The 17249-nt window shown below is 61.4% G+C and overlaps 1 protein-coding gene across 5 annotated transcripts in view; it reads left to right on the top strand.

Annotated features, from left to right (window-relative positions):
- ATF6 (activating transcription factor 6) overlaps positions 1-17249 on the top strand; it is an 80293-nt gene that overhangs the window by 30597 nt on the left and 32447 nt on the right. For 4 of the 5 annotated variants that reach the window (XM_054587842.1, XM_054587841.1, XM_054587845.1 and 1 more), the window contains 5 exons: positions 6132-6263; positions 10482-10595; positions 11426-11525; positions 14609-14676; positions 16101-16215. In XM_054587842.1, the coding sequence (XP_054443817.1) occupies positions 6132-6263; positions 10482-10595; positions 11426-11525; positions 14609-14676; positions 16101-16215 (529 nt within the window). The remainder of the gene's footprint in view (positions 1-6131; positions 6264-10481; positions 10596-11425; positions 11526-14608; positions 14677-16100; positions 16216-17249) is intronic. The other variant, XM_054587843.1, reaches the window with a different exon arrangement.

Raw genomic sequence — 17249 nt, 5'->3', positions numbered from 1 at the left:
CTTCAGAATCAGTCGGGACATTGCCAAAAAAATCTGGACATGCGCTTATTAATAGTTAAAATTAGCGAGACAACGCCCAGGTGAAAACTGCAAATTGGGCACATCCGCAGAAAGACACAGAGAATGGGAAGGTGCATCTGGAGAAACCACACAGAAGGTGTGGGACACAGGGGGCAAGGAAGCGGAAAGCACGAGGCAGGAGGGGACCGAGCTTTCGGGACAGAACTCGGCGCTCCCCGCGGCGTCCCCGGCAGGATGCACGTGCCTGCACCTCCAGCTGCGCGGGGCGGTCGCCGGCCGGCAGTGCACGGCCCCGGTCCTGTTCGGAAGAAACACCAGGGAAGGCCAGAGGGAGGCGCATTCCGCAAACAGATGCCCCGAATCTGGGGAGCTGTGGGGTCTCTGGGAAGGAGGAGGGGAGCCTCAGGGGAAGGCTGAGGCGCAGAGTTAATGGCCAACAGCAGCACCAAGGCCTGGGGGCGGGGCTTTAGAAACGTTGCGGCTGCGAAATGTGCACAGTCCGGTTTGTGAGGCTAAGACAGGCCGGCGTGGGGTGCTTTCCGGGCGGCGATTCCCAAGAATGGGGGGCTCTGATCCAGGCTGCCGTTCCCGCTGGGAGACAGGCGAAGGCACCGCGCAGCCTCGCAGCACGGAGGTGCGCGCGCAGGTGCAAGGGCGGCCCCTTGGGACATGCCCCTGGGACGGCAGCTGCGAGCAGAAAGGGGCCGCGGGCGGCCAGCCGCTGGGGTTGGGTCGCGGCTGAGGAGAAGGCCGGGCAGTGTGAGGAAGAGGGTGGGAGCGAGTGCCCCTGTGGGGAGAGCTCCACAGAGGAGAGCGAAGGGAAGGCACCGCAGGACGGGTGTCCCCGGGGAGCGGCCACGCCTGCCGCCGCCCAGCTGCCGGAGGAGATGGGAGCGGCCGCCCCCGCCTGGCCTCCCGCGCCTGATGCCTGTCGGGTTGTCCCTGGCCGCACGTTTCTGAGACACTTTGGAGGCCGCCCTGTTGCTGTCGCCGCCCGCTGTGCCGTGAGCGCGGCTTCTTCCCGTCCTTCCCGCGCCCTCACCGCCTCGCACATTGAAGCTGGACTGGACACAGCGCCCGTGGTGACGGAGCTCAGGTTTCATGAGGCTGCGGAAGAGCCGTTCTCTTTGTAGGAGGACGGTTGAGTCAGTTGAAGGAAAGGGGGAGGTAAGGGAAGAGAAAGGGAAAAAACATTAATTTTGATGGGAAAAAAAGAACTTTGGAAAGGTTCTGTTAGCAACATAAAGTTTGACCAACAACAGGTTGTGCTAAAAATACTCCTTTAGGAAGCAGGACGGCGACGAGCCAGCTGGAGAAGCGTCGGTCCGCGCGCCCCTCGCCGTTGTCCACCGTCGGCTGTCGCCTCCTGAGTGGTGCTGAGAGCTGGGGGTGGGGGGCCGGGGTCAGGGCAGGCTCCGGCTCCCATCACGCGCGCCTGGTGCTCCTGCCCCCCGAACGCTGGGCTGGGCTGGGCTGCTGCGTGCGGCCTTCCCCTCGCGGTCCCAGCCGGCTGGTGCCCGGGTTCCCACGGAGCCGGGAGACCGGCAGAGCCAGCCAGCCCTGTGGGGCCGGGGGGGGGGGGTGGGCGACGCTTGTGTAGAGAAGATGCGGGTCCTCGGGCTGTTCCCTGGTTCTCAGGTTCCATCTCTCCTTTCCTTTTTTTCCTTTTCTTTCCGTTGGCCCCTGTGGTGGTGGTCAGGGCACCCGCCCACCAGCTCGGAGCACGACGTGCGTAAGGAGGTCTGTCTGTGGGCTCTCTGGACGGACGCCTGTGTGTGTAGACTTGCTTTGTAGCTGGGGACACACTGGGCCCCCCGTTTGGATGGGACGGCAAAGGGCGGCCTCCGTGGACTTTGTCGCCACGTGCCCCTCCCCGTGTGACGCCACCGCTGTCCCCTTTTCCACAAACGAGGAAGCTGCGTCCCCACAGGTCCCAAGCAGCGGGGCGATGGGCCGGGGTGGGCGGGGGTGGCCCCACTCCCGACGGGCAGCTCCTCTGCTTTTCTCGGGGGAAGCTGTGGCGGGAAAGGCGAGCGAGGGGCGCGGCGCCGCGTGGGCCTGGAGCTGGTGAGGAGCGGAGCCCCTCCTCCGGCCTCTCTGCTGTCTGCGTCTGCTCGGCCTCTTCCCGAGACGAGCCTCTGCGGGTCCGGCTCTGGGGCCGTCATGGGCCCCAGGTGCGCGCCGTCACGCGGCTGTGGGCCCCGAGTCGCGGTGTGACTCCGATGTCAGAATGCAAACCCCAGCCACACGTGGTTTTGTGCAGCCACCTTTTTAAATCTAATTCCAGTTCCTGGCTGGCAGTGCCTCCCCCATGTAGCAGAGCGACACGCGAGCTGGAGACACGCGGTGTCTGGGCGCCAGGCATGGCCGAGCCCGGTGTTGCTGAACCCGGGCCACGCCCACCCCGCGGGGCGCACGGGATTCTCGGGCCGGGCGCAGTGCGTGGCTCTCCGTTCTCTCCGCCTCCGTGGATTTCATCCTTTGCTTTACAAAATGGCTAGAGTCCATCGTGTGCAGCTGGTTGACTTCCTGGGGTCTCGGCCTTCGCGGAAGCGGGAGACAGCAGCTCCCCGGGCCTGCTGTGCGGTGAACGTCTTGCTCGGGGCCTGGGAACCCGTCCCGAGAGCTGCTTTTTCGGGGGTGGTTTTGTCTCGATGTGAAGACCCGTTTTTTCAGTCACGTTTGGTTGCCGGTAAATCCCCCCGGGCACCTGGCCTGCAGAAACCACCCGGCCCCCTTCCAAACACAGGGAAACACCAGCGGGGCTCTCAGCACTCCCTGGAGAGCACCGTGCTCGGCCTCCACGGGGACGGGGTCCCCCACCGCCCCCCCGTCGCGGGTCTGGAGGCGATGACCCCGTGACACCGCCACCCGCCATTTCCGAGCTCTGAGGTCGTTCTCCTGATGGATTTTCCTCAGCACAGAGCCATTCGTTTGTTGCTAATGGGGGAAGGGATGCTTCCTGTGGGCGGGCCCAGTCCTGGAGGGAAGGGGCAGCTTACACCTTAGCAGGGACACAGCCAGTGAGCGGAACACGTGCAAGGGCACAGGTGTCAGTTCTCTGAACAAGGGGATGAAGGAGGGCGGGTGGCTTTGCCAGCCGGCGGGGGCGCGGGCAGCTTGCTGGGGTTGTAGTTGCAAGTCGGGGTCACCGCGTGGTTGGCATTGAACCCACCAAAGCTTCCCAGTGAGCGGTGCCCACAGGGTGGGGATTGGGGGTGCACAGCTGGAACAGCCACAGCCGAGAGGCTGGGGGGGAGACAAAGGCCCTGTGGCCGCGTGGGTGCAGCAGGTCCAGGGGGGACAGGAGGCGCGGCTGGGGGCTCAGAGGCAGGAGCTTGGAGGAAGCTCGGAGCCGCCTGCGGGCTGCTCAGCTTTGACCGGCGGTCTGAGTCTGACCGGGTGCGGTGGAGAGTAACCCTCGCAGGCTCGGCGGGCTCGACCCCAAGCGGTGCTGCCGCCTGCAGGTGCGCGGGCCTTGTGAACCTTCACACTTCCCTGGGAGGTAAGGGGTCAAGGGCGGGGCGTCTCGGGGCCACACCCCGACCCAGGCCTTCAGGCTCAGATTCCGGGCTCTTCCCGCCCCTGGGCACAGAGCCAAAGATCAGCGTCTTGGAGTTCAGAGGTCGCGTGTGGCGCGCAGGTCAGCGGCCGCAGATGTGTGGGGCGTCTCTGGGGACGAGAGCCGGGCGGTGCCCACCTGCTGAGGCGGCTGACTTTGCGGCTGTCCTGTCTGTGTTGTGAGGAGGCAGGTTTGTGGGGCTCAGAGTCGGTTTGGAGACGTGCCCTTGTTGCTCAGCTCCTCAGCATGGACGTTGGGTCCCCGAAATCGCATCTCAAGGCATCAGTGGCTTCGCAGATAATCTGAAACAGTCGTTGGCTTTTAGAATTTCATAAATGCAAAAGTAAAGTAACAATTCTTGTAATACCTTTTCAGGCCTTGGGGGAAATTGGAATTAGCTGTGTTTTATCAGTCCAAGCTTCCCCGGCCCCTTGGCTGGCAGCGTGAGCCAGTTTGTTGGTTAGGGTCCTTCTGTGGCTGGAAACTGTCGAGACTTGCGTGGTAGCGAGGAGTGGAGTTCTGATCCTAGAAGGACTGTTTTCTTGACGTTCATTGCTTTGTTTTGAAGGACTGAGGAGAGCGTGGTTTAAGCTGGTCACGAAGAGTGTGATCAATCTCTCACTAATACCACGGACTAGTCATTGAAATGTGCTGTGTCACTTACTGTGACACTATTGGCCATTTATTTTCAAAATCAGCAAGAAGGGGCATCGAATGATGCCAAAACGCACACGCCCAGCATCTGAGCGCTCACAGCGGCGGCGACTTCCTCGTCGTCTTTTGTGCCTCTGCCCCGCACGGGGGAGGGCGCTGGACGCCGCCTTCGTGTTCCTGCCAGCGCAGCGTCCCTGGGCGCTGACAGCCCTGACCCCCGCAGGGGAGCGGGGCCCCTCGGGGTCCAGACGCCGGGGGAGCAGCGAGCGTGAGCCTGCCGCCCTTCGGGTGGTTCGGGCCGGTCTGTGCGGGCGCTCCCTGGGCGTGAAGCATGGACAGCTTCTTTGAGCTGAACTGGACTGTTGTCTTGTCTGTAACTCAGCTTAAGAAAAATTTCACATTAATACTTAAAAAGCATGGAATGGAGGACAAGGGACAAAAACAACTTAAAAATTAAGTGAAAAACTTTAAAAGATTCATTGTGAAATGTCTCAACATACGACCTTTCAAAAGCACACCCTGGGCCAGCGGGCGGGTGACAACACTGGGACTCGCAGGCTGTTGGGCTCGTCCGCTGTGCCCACCCTGACGCCCTCTCGTCTCCTGTTTGCCGTCCTGCAGTGACGCGGCCGTGGAAGGGCCGTTAGGGCCGCCTGGGAGGTGTAGGGCGAGCTCTGAGCCCTTTGGCCAAAAACAAAAAAAAAAAAAGTCACTGCGGTAGCTGTGGTGGAAGGCGTCTGTCCTTAGGCTGGGGCAGTAGTCACGGTGGCTGGGGGGTGGCCGGCGGGGACCCGTGACCTGCAGCAGGCCTGGCGGCCGAGTGGCGGCGCCGGCCGGGTGGGAGCCGGCGGCCTGGCTGTGAAGCTCCTGGCACAGCCTGCGCAGCCGTCACTCAGAGGGGAGCTGGCCGGTGTCGTGTGGCCGTCACAGCGACCGAACGGCCCGCCACAGGACGGCGCTTTAGGAACTCGCGAGGGTTACTGATTCTGAGCTCATTTAATTTAGGAATCACCCAGGCAGCACACAAATGGCCACTTTTGACTGCCTTTCCTCAGATTTGGAGGCCAACTCTGGGCCCCGAAGACTCGTTCCTTCCGAGCCCCGGGCCCTTGCCTGCCCTCTCCCCCTTCAGGCAGGACCGGTCTCCCTCCCCCGGTGCCGCCCTGCAGCCACAGCCGCGTGCACCCCAGCGTGGACCCCGGGGTGGGACGGGAGGCGGAGCGCACCTCCAAGGCCGCCGCTGAGCCAGGCGTCCACGCCCGCGGCCAGCGGGTGAGTGTGTGGGAAGTGTTAGGAACGGCTGCAGCGTTTGATAGGTGTGTGCACGTGTGTGCGCACGTGTGTGTGCCTGTGTTTCCGTGCCCCCCATCCTTGGGCCCCTCCAGAGAACACCCGTTGGTGAAAGAAGAGATTAGGGGAAGAGTGGGTGAAAGGAGAGGTAAATCGGAAGTTTTTACATGTAAATAGAGAGAAGGCTTGACGCAGCATTTGTGTTGCTTTAGGTGGTAGCCTGCCCGCTGGGCCGTGAAAGGCTGCTGGATTTGGCTGTTGACACAGGGCAGTTCCATTCCCTTTGCCGTGTCTCCTCACGGGAGAGCTTCCTGCTCTAGTCGTCGTGGGAGTTTAAAGCGTGTTCACGTGTGTGCTGTGCGTTCCTGCTTGGAGGACGTGCTGACACAGGGTTTTAAAAGGCTGTAGAGGCCGACTTTGTTTAAACGGCTTATGCGTAAGGCACTTTCCCCCTCATCCACTTTATCGTCGGAGCTGTTCCCTGCGTCGTGGAGGCCAGGCCGGGCGTGTACTCTTCGGGCTGTGCGCGCCCCCCCCCCGCATGCCTCCCCGCCGGGCGCCCTACTGCGGTTTCACCTCCTCTTCTGCATCTCTGCACCTTCAGCATCCTGGAGCCGGATTCCAGGGGAGCGAGTCCTCGCGTGAGCCCTGCACATCAGAGGCGGCATCTTCTCGGATTTTCCGCCAAGGAGGGGCAAGACACATCGGACAGCGCTGTCCGGAAAGACAGCTCCAGGTGAGGAGGCGGGTGTGCGGAGCCGGAGCCGCGAGGCCGAGGGGGCGCCGGCGGCGTCGCCTACCTCGCAGCGCTGCCGCCTGCGTGGCCGGGAGCAGACGGGCGCTGGGCGGGCTGTGCGCGTGCTGCTGCAGTCGGGTTGCGGGCTGCGTTGGTTTTCTGAAAACTTCTCCTGCCTAGAATTCTCGTCGATGTGCAGCCTTAGAATCTCAGGTTTTGTTATCAATGTACGTCTTGAACCAAGTATAGTATGTCCACGTTATACGGAACACAGTATATGCACGGTATAATGTCTGTAATGTGGCTATCGAATTTGTCACATGTTCACACACGTGAGGCGTCCAGTGTCTGGACCGCCGTGGGCGACCCAGTTTGCCGCCCCCAGGCAAGGCCGTCCCTGCTCGCTGCTGGGGCCGTGCAGTTTAACACCGCCTTGGCAACGCTTCACGTGGCTCGTCGAGAGCGAGAGACACAACTTTATGGAAACGGAATTTCTCTGTCGTGTTCTCTGGAAGTTAACTGCTCAGTGGAGTTAGTGGGCATTTTCAGAGCTGTGCCCTTTTTGATAAACACTTCCCTGTGTTACTTGAAATTTTAATTAAGAGTCCTTGACTGACAAGGCGGAGGGAGGTCAGAGGGGACGTGGGGGCACAGGGTGACGCGTGAGCATCACTGAGGGCTGGGTCACCTCGACGCAGAGGCATCAGGGCCGAGAGCAGTCGCTCTGCTGGCTGCCACACCCGCACCCCCACCTGGCGCGAGGTCAGGGCTGCAGGCGGCCCACTTTCCAGGACTCTGCGCCACGCGGCCCTGCGCGAGGCGTGGCCGGGGCTCCGAGGAGTCCTGTGGCGGTCACTGTGCAGCATGGAGCGCGGCCGATGCCGTGGTGTCAGAGAACGTGGCGCCTCCTGACTTGGGAAGCTGAGCTGACAGCTCGTAAAGTGGCATCTCTTCGTGTTGCTGGGCTTTAATAGTGTCTTCAGTTTTGCCATTTTATTTGTCCAGCTTTGCCATCCACGGTCTGTGATGCTGAGTTCTGTTGTCTGCATGAGACCCTTCAAAAGTTACACTTTACATGGGACAGTGTTTGGATTTAGGAGAGTTGAGAGTGTGTCCCCTCAGTACGCATAGCTCCTCAATCAGGCACTTGGCGCTGCGGTTCAGGTGGCCCGCACTGGGGGCTCCCGGGAGGTGTGTGCTCTGGTCACCCTGGCGCAGCCGCGAGTCTGGGTGCCTTCCACCCTGTCACGTACCAGTTTTCAAAGCAGGACATGAAATGCGAGCCATCCGTCCGTCCCCACCCCGAGTCCCCACGCCGGTGCGTCGCATGGGTTACAGGTCTGGTAAAAATGGGAGCGATGATAGATTCGTGCTACATGCGAGTGCCCTGAAATAGCGAAGATTATCGTTCAGCAACTGGGAGATTTACGTGAGCGTTGGCCCGGCAGGCGCTGCCCTTGCTTTCGTCACTGTGGGGCTGATGGAGATGCCAGTCAGCCAAGCGCTGGAGATGCGGATTTGTTTTCAATGAAATTTTAGGTGACTTCCTTGTCCTCTGCCATGACACTTGTGTTTGTTTTTTTATCACAGCTTATTTTATGGTATGTTTCATTTTTTAGGAGCTTTATGAGCACTGGTTCAAAGGAGAGGTAGACTCCAGCCGGTAGTGTGTGGCAGGTGCCGTGCTCACCGCTGTCTGGCGGCACCTGCACCTGCTTTGGCCTCGCAACTGTGCGGTGCGGGGTCGGGGGCCCGAGTTCCGTCGGCCCCGCAGGAGCACTTCTGAGAACGACAGGCAGCGTGAGTTGGGGCTTCGCTGGCTGCCGGGCACCAGCCAGGCCCGAGCTGGGGGAGCGAAAGTGCCGGTCACCCCTGGGGGTGCCGGCCAGCCCGCCTGTATGCCCTGCGGTGCCCCCCGCACGGCCGTGGCCGCTGGGGCTTCATGTGCTCAGGCTTTGCCCGCGCAGGGCACAGGCCACGGGAGCAATGGCTGCAGCCGGGCACCGGGGTCCAGCTGTCCCCAGATGGGCGCTGGCCAGAGGCTCCTTTTCCTCCCCTTGGCTCCACCAGGCCTCTTTCCTGGTGTTTTTTTCTATCAGATTTTTCTTTCTTTTTCAAAGAACATTCTTGGCGGATAGAACAAAGCCAGTCAGCACAGATGTGCAGAAATCATTACTCGGTTTTATCGCATGGAAATAAAATTATAAACCAGAAACGCATTCTCAGAGCCACCTGGGCCTCGACGGACAACAGCGTTTGCGTTTTGTTGGCGTCAGACCCGACTTCGGAAACAGTGCGTCAGGGGCAGGTCTTTGTTCTCGGGTCTGAGCGCCACCGAGGCCTCTTCTGGCACGAGACAGACTCCTCCGCCCCCTCGGCCCTGGAATCGGCCCTGGAATCGGGGCTGCCGGGTTCTGTGGGCGTGGCCGCGACCCCTGCAGCTGGACCGCACGTCCCAGACCGCCTCGCCGGAGGGGACTGACGCTGCGGGAAGAAGGCCTGGGCGAGCCCCGCAGCCGCTTTGCGGCCTCACGCGAGGCCCCGTGCGGCCTCTCACCTGCAGTCACGTCTCCCTCCGGCCGGCTGTGCGTGCCGGGGCGGGGCAGCGGCTGCAGTGCGGCCAGACCCCGCGGAGACCTGCCTCCCTCTCCCTCAGCCGCCCCTCGTGCTCCTTGCGGGTGAGGCCTTCCTGGAACGTCCTCTTTGCCGCCTCTTTGGGCTGCCGCTCCCAGGGCCGGAGCGCGGGCGCCGGTTTCCTCCTGCCTGGGCCTCAGCCGTGGTGCCACACGCCCCCGCGTGCCCCTCTGTCCAACGGCACCACGGACTCGCTTCCGCCCAGACGCCTGTGTCTCAGACTCGGGCCTGCAGGGATCTCTGCAACTTCCCGGCCTCAGCGCCGGCACTGGCCATGTGGCAACCTCGCCCCCCGCTTCACCGAGCCCCCCCGGCCCCTCCCCCCGCTCTACCACTGCTGCTTCGATGCCCCCCTCCAGCGAGGTTAGCCGTGCTAGGCCCCATCTCGGTCCTCCCTGCTGACCCTCGGAGGGGCTGTCCCCCGCAACGCCTGGCTCACCACGGCCCCTTCCCAGCCTCCCCCCCACCCCCGGCCGCCTTGCGACCGCAAGCACAGTCCCGCCTCGCCCGTGGTGGTTTACCAGAAGGCTCACGGCTCCTGGCTGCCAAGCGGCTGCCTTCGGAGCCCAGGAACCACCAGCTTCCCCGCGTGCGGACATTCTCCAGAGGCTGCTCTCGGGCGGCCGCCTCGACTGAGACCCTGTCTCCTCTCGGGCCGTTTTCGCTGACCCCAGTGCGCTGGGTTTCTCGCTCTCAGCTCCTGCCCCGGGTCGGGTTTTCTTGCTTTGGTCCGTCTTCCACATTAACGTCTGCGGAGGGGGGCCGCGTTGCTCCTGCCCTCGGCTCCTGCTGGGTTCCTGGCACCTCGCCCAGTGCCAGGTGCGCTTTTTTGGCTTTGGCGCATGTGGTTTTCTAAGTCCCGAGTGTCCTCTGTAAGGCACCAGGACAGACCTCCGGGGTCTCAGTGAGGGAGGTCTGAAGAGCAGGCTGAAGGGACCAGCAGGCATGTCCCCAGGGCCAGCCTGGCTCCCTGCTCGGGTCTGCGTCCTGCCACGCACCCAGACCTGGCCCCGTGGGGGAGAGCAGTGCGGTGCGTGGGTCTGACCCACCTGCGTAGGAGTGACCGCACTCCCGGGGCCCGGGGCCTCGGTCAGCTCTTCAGCGCCCTCGTTTCCCCTGCGAGCGCCCTCGGCCTCTCTCCCTGCCGCACACGTGGTGTGGAGGAGGCTGGCTGTCCTGTTGTCACAGAGCTCTGGTGACCACGGGGTCTCGGTCCTGGTCACGTGCTGCTGTCCCTCCTGTCTGTCGGGGTTTCCGTGGTGCCCGTGTGCCGTGCCAGCAGCACCGTCTGTGCCCGGGGCTCGCTGAGGGTGTGCGCCCCACGCCATTATTGTCCCCTCGCTCTGGCACGTGGCGATTGCCCCGTCAGCGGTGGCTGCGTGAACGGAGGGCGTGGTCTCCCTGTAGGAAACCAGGAGGTGACGTTTGTGCTCTGCGGTCTATACGTTTGCTTCGGTCTTACAGAGTGTTCTCTTCCCTGTGTTTCTGTGTCAGTAAAAAGTGAATATGAGGGCTGACTTTCTCACAGCAAAGTCCTCCGGAATGTGGGGTGCAAGGAGACCCGTGTGTTCACGTCTGTTCCAGGTACGACCATGCGGTCTCGGATGACAAAGCCCTGATGGTGCTGAGCGAGGAGCCCGTGCTGTACCTGCCGCCGCCGCCCTGCCGGCCCCTGATCAACACCACGGAGTCGCTCAGGTCAGCGCCCCCGGGCGGGCCGGGCGCTGAGGGGCTGAGCCGCCGCCTGACGATGCCGCGCGCCCGCTCCGTGTGCTGGCGTGGTGCCGTGTGCTGGCGTGGGGGGAGCAGCTGAGGGATGTTAGTGTAACAGGTCGGGGGTGGCACCGGGAATACGTGGGGCCCTGGGGACACCGCTCTCCGGTGCACCTTTCCCACCTGCCTCGCCCTCGCATTTTTTCTGAGTTTGGCCCTTATCCTCGAACCTCAGAAACCGCTTCGGTGTTCCGTGATCAGCAGTAACTACAGCTGAGTAGACCGAGTCACAGCAGCTCATAGCTGCTCCAGAAAGGAAGGAAGGGGAAAGGGCGTTTTAGTAGAACTCGGCTTCTAAAATTTCTGGCTGGAAAACTGGAAAGGTTGGGTGATGGTGCCGTGAAATTTCTTTTTCTTCCTGAGGGTTTGAGTTCCCTCTTTCCCTTCCCACAAAGGAGAGCGATTCTCAAAGGCTGCGTCGCGTGTCCTGTGGCCAACGCCGCAGCCGCCGGTCGGACGCAGCCCCGGGCAGGAGCAGGGCACACTTCCCTGTGGGAACGCCTTTGCGTCCTGTGTTTCCATCGGGCAGGTGCTTGGCTGCAGCTTTCTTTGAATTTTCTCTTCGGGATTGAAGAGGCCACCTGTCACCATTCACGCCTTGTTAGCAACCACTGCATCTTAGCGCCTTCCAATCAGGTGGCAATGTTGAACCTGCAGGCCCTGGGAATGCTCTTTGCAACCTATGGAATGTGGTGGAATTGATCTCTAATCGTTACTCCTGTGTAGTGTGCATAATGAACAAGGCTGTTTTTCAGGTTAAATCATGAACTTCGAGGTTGGGTTCACAGACACGAGGTGGAAAGGACCAAGTCGAGAAGAATGACGAACCATCAGCACAAAACCCGTGTGCTTCAGGTGCGTTTTCTGCTCGTCCCGCAGCAGGGCTTGAGGGCTTGGTCTCTGTGGGAAGGCCCCCCGCCGCCCGCTGGGGAGCCCTGTCCCTGGAAGATTCGGGGAGCCTGACCCTTCGCCGCCTCTGCGGCTTCCTGCAGCAGCCGCCCCCCGCCCTGTGCCCCGGGTCGCCAGCACTGGTGGGCTCCACGCCCGCGGCTTCCCTGCCGCAGCCTGTGGCTGTTCCCCGCTCTCTCCCACAGACCCACTTTCGAGGCATCTGTATCAAATATTTGGCCCACGCGGTGGAATAAATAGTACCGTTTATTTCCTTTGTTCTTAGAGCTTTTGAGAAAGAAGGCGCTGAAATGTAGGGTGGGCTGGAGGGGAAGGCCCCCCCCCGGAGCGGGGCCTTGTGCTTGGACAGGGAGCCCTGCAAGGGGCGTGGCTCCCGTGGGGACCTGAGGTTGGGTGTCGTTTGCCCCGAAACGCTGCGTGCTGTCCCGGCGCCCCTGGCCGGTGCCTGGGGCTCCTCGGAGGCCCAGGCCTGGGGGCGCAGTGGTGAGCATGGTGCAGGCCGGCCTGCGTGGAGCCTGCCATGCGGTGGGGCGGCCGTGACCGAGCATGTGCGCACTGAGGTGCGCTCCGGTTCGGGCGCACAGGTTAAACCTGTGGCCTAAATGAGTTGCTCTGTCTTATTTTTTGATAGAATATTTTTTCTTGTTCATTAGATGAATAAACAAGAGTTTACTGTGTAAGGGGTGGTTAGTGTTCCTTAATCTGGAAGGAATTTTAATGCAACGAAGATAATGTTCAATTTCACAGACTTGGGACACGTGGAGATGTGTAGTCTAAAGTCTCGCCCCTTCTCTGCATCCTGGGTGCACCTCCTCCTGTTGCAAGTGTGGACAGCGGTCAGAAATGTGGGCCAGGGCAGGGCGGGGCAGGGCAGGCGGACGGTCTGCGTCAGCCGAGGGGGAGAAGTCGCTCTGGCAGGGATGATGGGGTCCTCCCTCCAGCCGCGTCCCCAGCAGGGCATGGGCCGCCCTCGGCCACTCTGCCGGGCCCTCCTCCTCACGCCAGCCTTACCCTCGCCTGCAGGTGTCGGACAGGTTGGCCACGCGTGCAGTAAGGTGTCGTCTATGATTGACGTTTCTGTCATTTCTGGGCATTATATACTTGATTTGGCTTCTGTCATTTCATAAGTCTGCCCTCTTTCTACTTTTTAGAAAAGGTAAAGGGTCAAATCAGTGAAAGTATTTTTCAAAATGAAAGCAAAGTAAAGATATTTCCAGATGGACAAAAACTGCCGTGCTTTGCCTCTCGACCGGCACTGTAAGAAACGAGAGAAGAGGTGTAGACTAAAGGAACTGGTGTCAGGTAGAGCCCAGGCAGCGCGAGGCAGATCGCCAGAATTGGTAGATGTCGGCAGCAATAAATGCCCCTGTTTTAAGTATCTTTATTTTGTGGTTGCGTGTATATAAATGTCACTGGAAGACTTTTGTTTCTTAAAGTAAAACTCAGGGCGGTTTGCTGTGGGGCCTGCTGGTTACGTAGCCGCGGAGCACAGGACGCTGGGCGCCGACAGGCGCGGAGGCGGCGAAAGCTGTCCGCTCCTGCGCAGCCGCCTGCCCCTGGGCGCCGGGCCGGGGAGTGCGGCTGAAACCCCGGCGTAGGCAGTGACAGCGGGACATAAATACGCGTTTCAGCCACGAGGGGGAAGGAAAGAGCAAACAAACCAACAAATAGGAGGAGCAGAAAACACACACCGGGTAGTGGACGCAAGGCCGGCCACGTTGGTGATAGAGTTAAAGGAAGAGACTGTTAAATTGCGGTTTTTAAAAGATACCACCCAACTATATGCTATTTACAAGAAATAGCATTTTAGAGATTTTATTTGTTTTTAGAAAAGGGGGAAGAGAAGGAGGAAGAGAGAAACACTGATGTCCGAGAGACACAGTGATCGGTTTCCTCCCCCATGTCCCCAGCCGGTGACCCGGCCCCCAACCTGGGCATGCGCCCCAGTCAGGAGCTGAACCTTTGGCCGTTCAGTTTCTGGGAGGATGCCCAACCCACTGAGCCACACCAGTCAGGGCAGAAATAACATTTTAAACGTAAACACGCAGAGATGAAGAAGTGAGGGGTGAAAAAGCGTGATACTCTGCAAACATTAAGCCTTAGGAAGCCGGCGTGGTTCTGTTACCCAGACAAAGCGACTCCCAGGTAGCGGCTGTGACAAGGGGTGAAGACAGAAATCTCATGGTGACGTAGGTGCGTGTAATCAAGAAGACAGAGTTCTGAACATGTAGGCTCCTCGTAACACAGCCTCAAAGTACGTAAGGCAAGAAGGCAACAGGACCAAAGGGAAAAGTGGACAGACCTACGACATCACTGGAGGTTTGGTGGGAAATCTCACTTCACAGTACTCTCTACCTCGCAGTTTTGCTGACGGCGACCTTTTGCTAAATCCCTGCAGTCACAAATGGCAAAGCTCGTTGCCAGTTTCCCAGGTCTCTTTGTTAAGAGGCGTGAATCTTAGAGAGGCAGCGGCCCGTCCACGGTCTGTCTGTCTCGTGTTGCTGTCACTGGGCTTTCCGCTCCGGGGGCGGAGGCCCGGCCTGCTTTGGCGAGCTCCCTCGGGTGGCGGCGGAGTCCACAGGGGTACTCAGGCAGGGAGGGTTTTGTGTGTAACTTAGCAAACAATAGGGTCCGGCTTTGTGATTGGGCTTTTCACACTTGAGGAACTTTTTGTTGGGCAAATAGTTATTTTGGACAAACATGAAGTATCTTTTCAATAAGTCTTCCATGACTTGGTCCTAAAACCTGAAATACTTGCACTAAACTTTGGGGAATTAAAACAGAGGCTCCGTGGGAAGCCTCTGGAATGCCTCTGTCTCCCTGAGACGCACCTCTAGGCCCGGGCGGGCTGAGCAGTCCCATTGTCTGTGTTGGTGCCACGTCGCGGAGACTTAGCGCATGGGGCTCCACAGGGAGGAAAACCGTAGGGCTGCTGGGATGCGCGTTCGGTGGGCACGGGCACAGAACGGGCCGGCATGGGACGGCCCTCACGGGTCTGCCTGCGGTGCCGGCCGCGCGTTCTCTTGCAGGGCGCGCTGCAGCAGGGTTCGCCTTCGCAGCTCCTGGCCGTCCAGTACACGGAGACCACCAGCATCAGGTGAGCAGGGCGGCGCCCACCAAGGCGGGCGGGTCCTCGCGGCCTGGGCTTTGGTGGTTGGGAACCCGCCTGCTTGCGGAGATGGGCTGGCAACACCCAAACCAGCGCTCGGAGTGCTTCTGTGGCTGCTTGCTGGCGTGCGACCTGTGCCAGGAGAAGCCTAGCAGGGCCGCGCCCGCCTTCCTGCTGCAGGGGCCCTTTCCAGGTGGGGTAATGCCACGTTTTTCACGTTTCTGTGCTTTGTTGGCAATTGCCCTGGGCCCCACGCGTGTTCCACGTGGCCCACGTGTGCGCTAGAGTGCGGTGTCCCTGGTGCAGGGAGGCCGGGCTGTGTGTCAGGGGAGCCTCAGCCCGGCCCGAGGCAGCGTGAGTCCGTGGCGGTGAGCGAGAGACCCGCCCACGTTCCAGAAGGTGCCTCGGGACCGGAGTGGGAAACAAAGGACACCAATCGGTGAAGATGCGGCAGCTGGGGGCTTGCAGGAACCTCGCCCTCCTCCCCAGGGGTGTGGCACTCAGAGTCTGCACAGAGCGAGGGAGCCGTGAATGACCTCCAGCGGCGCATTCAGGCCCTCGCCATCAGACGTGGCCCGGGGGCAGACGGGGCGATTTCGGAGGGAGTCTCCTGGTTCCCTTAGGGTTCCGGTCTAGGCCACTCTCCTCCCCTTCAGTTAGTTGAGATTGAGAAAGTAAAGATTCGTGGAAACCATGAAAGGAGAACGTATGAGACAAAAGCGTGAGCTTTTCTGGGAGAAGGATAAGCACTCTCTCTTTGCTTCTCCTCTGACTCAGGAGTGTCGGCTCACGCTGCTCAGCTTGGTTGGTCGCTGTCGCTGGGGTGCCTCTGGGGAAGGGCCGGGTCTGAGGTGTCCCTGTCGGCGCCGCGGGGGCACTTCCCACATCGGGCCAGAAGTCGTTGAGAGATGCCGTGGGTGCTTCCCGACGCGGCTCCCCCCCCCCGGGCCCCGCGGGGGTCTCCCTGTGGACGCCCCTGGGGACAAGGGCAGGACTCCAGAGCCAGGCCCCTCTGTCCCGAGTCCTGAGCTCTTCCCACCTCCACGGCTTAGCAGACGGCGCAGAGCCAGCCGCGGGGGAGAGGGGCTGTCCTCAGGCTTCATCCTGTTGCCAGATGGGCTGTCGTGCAGACCAGGGCCGGTGCCTGTTTTCCGGCTCTTCCCCGTCTTCACGGGCACTTGGCGACGCGGGACGTCTTAGTGTCAGTTCAGAACTGGAGTTTTAGCTTCAGCGAATTGAATCTTAAAAAATCTCCTGACCTTGGGCTTCTCAGAATGTTGGTATAAAAAACTGCCAAAACAGTGCGGATGTTTTGGTTGAGATTCTTAGAATTCAGACGTGGGCTTCGCAGGGAGGTGCCTCTGAGCGCACGACTCTTCCTGGGGTAAGAGCTCTGCCTTCTCCCCGCTCAGCAGGAACGCGGGCAGCGAGCTCCAGGTGTACTATGCCTCCCCCGGGAGCCACCAGGACTTCTTCGACGCCATCCGCCGGCGGGGAGACACGTTCTACGTCGTGTCGTTTCGAAGGGTAAGTGCGTGTTGAAGGGGGAAAGGACGCCTTTTTGAGAGCCTGTGCCGTCCCGGCACTGCGCTGGGTGCCGGGAGCTGAGCCGGCGGGGGCGGGGCTGCGGAGCTGGAGGAGCCAGCTCCACTCTGCGCACCTGCCCGGCAGCCTCCGCCGTGAGGGCCCATGAGGGCTCGATGCGAGGCAGGGCCTCTGCACGGACAGAACACGGGCTACCCCGGTGTCTGTCACCGCTGTGGCCAGGTGGCCGCCCTGTGTGCTGCCAGAGGGGACATGGGAACACACAGGCGTCTGTGCGGGCTGGTGGGGGTGTCCATCGGTTAACGAGGCGTCCCCGTCGCCGGGCCGTGCCCCGCGGGCCGACGAGTGGAGCGGCCGTGGGAGGTGTGGTCTGTGGCCCCGGGAGTCGGCTCCCTTGTCTGTCGCGACCCCGACTCCAGCAGATGCTGGAGGTGCTAGAAGCTTGTCCGCTCACACAGAAGGCAGCGTCCACGTGAGCGGTTCTGACGTCACACGTGCTACAGGGGGGCGGTGCATGGCTGGTCATGCCATCTTTCCTCTACAGCGAAAGTGCGCTCTTCGAAGAGTCGCCCTGTGAGGATGGGGCTGCCGTGTGCTCAGCCCGGGGCAGAGGATGAGCTCGAACTCCCCGTGTTCCTATCCGAGGCTTTTCTGTTTCTGAGAGGGCACAGAGGGGTGCGGCTGTAAGTAAGCGTTCCCCGCGGCCCGGCACAGGGTGCCTCCCCGCCCGCTGTCGCCGCCGCAGCTCTGAGATGCTCAGCTCCTCCCCGAGGTGCGAGCACCTGGCAGCCCCGAGCTCTGGGGCCGCAGACGAGGGAACGCAGCGCCGCTGCATTGGCCGTTCCCAGCGACGCGGGCTGGGGCGGCGGGCGGCCTAGAGAGGGCGTCTCGGGGTCTGCGCCCCCCTCCGCGGGGTCGGGCGGAGTCCTGTCAGCAGCGGGGGGCCCTGCCCTGTTGGGGGGCTGCTCAGAACCAAGCGGAGCCGGGGAGACGCATCAGTGGGATCCTGCGTTGGG

Source organism: Pteronotus mesoamericanus, unplaced genomic scaffold, assembly GCF_021234165.1.
Source record: "Pteronotus mesoamericanus isolate MK-2021 breed Mesoamerican mustached bat unplaced genomic scaffold, CSHL_Meso_final scaffold_1186, whole genome shotgun sequence".
NCBI lineage: Eukaryota > Metazoa > Chordata > Mammalia > Chiroptera > Mormoopidae > Pteronotus > Pteronotus mesoamericanus.
Note: the sequence above shows the minus strand (reverse complement) of the source record. Positions and strands in the feature narration are given on the sequence as shown.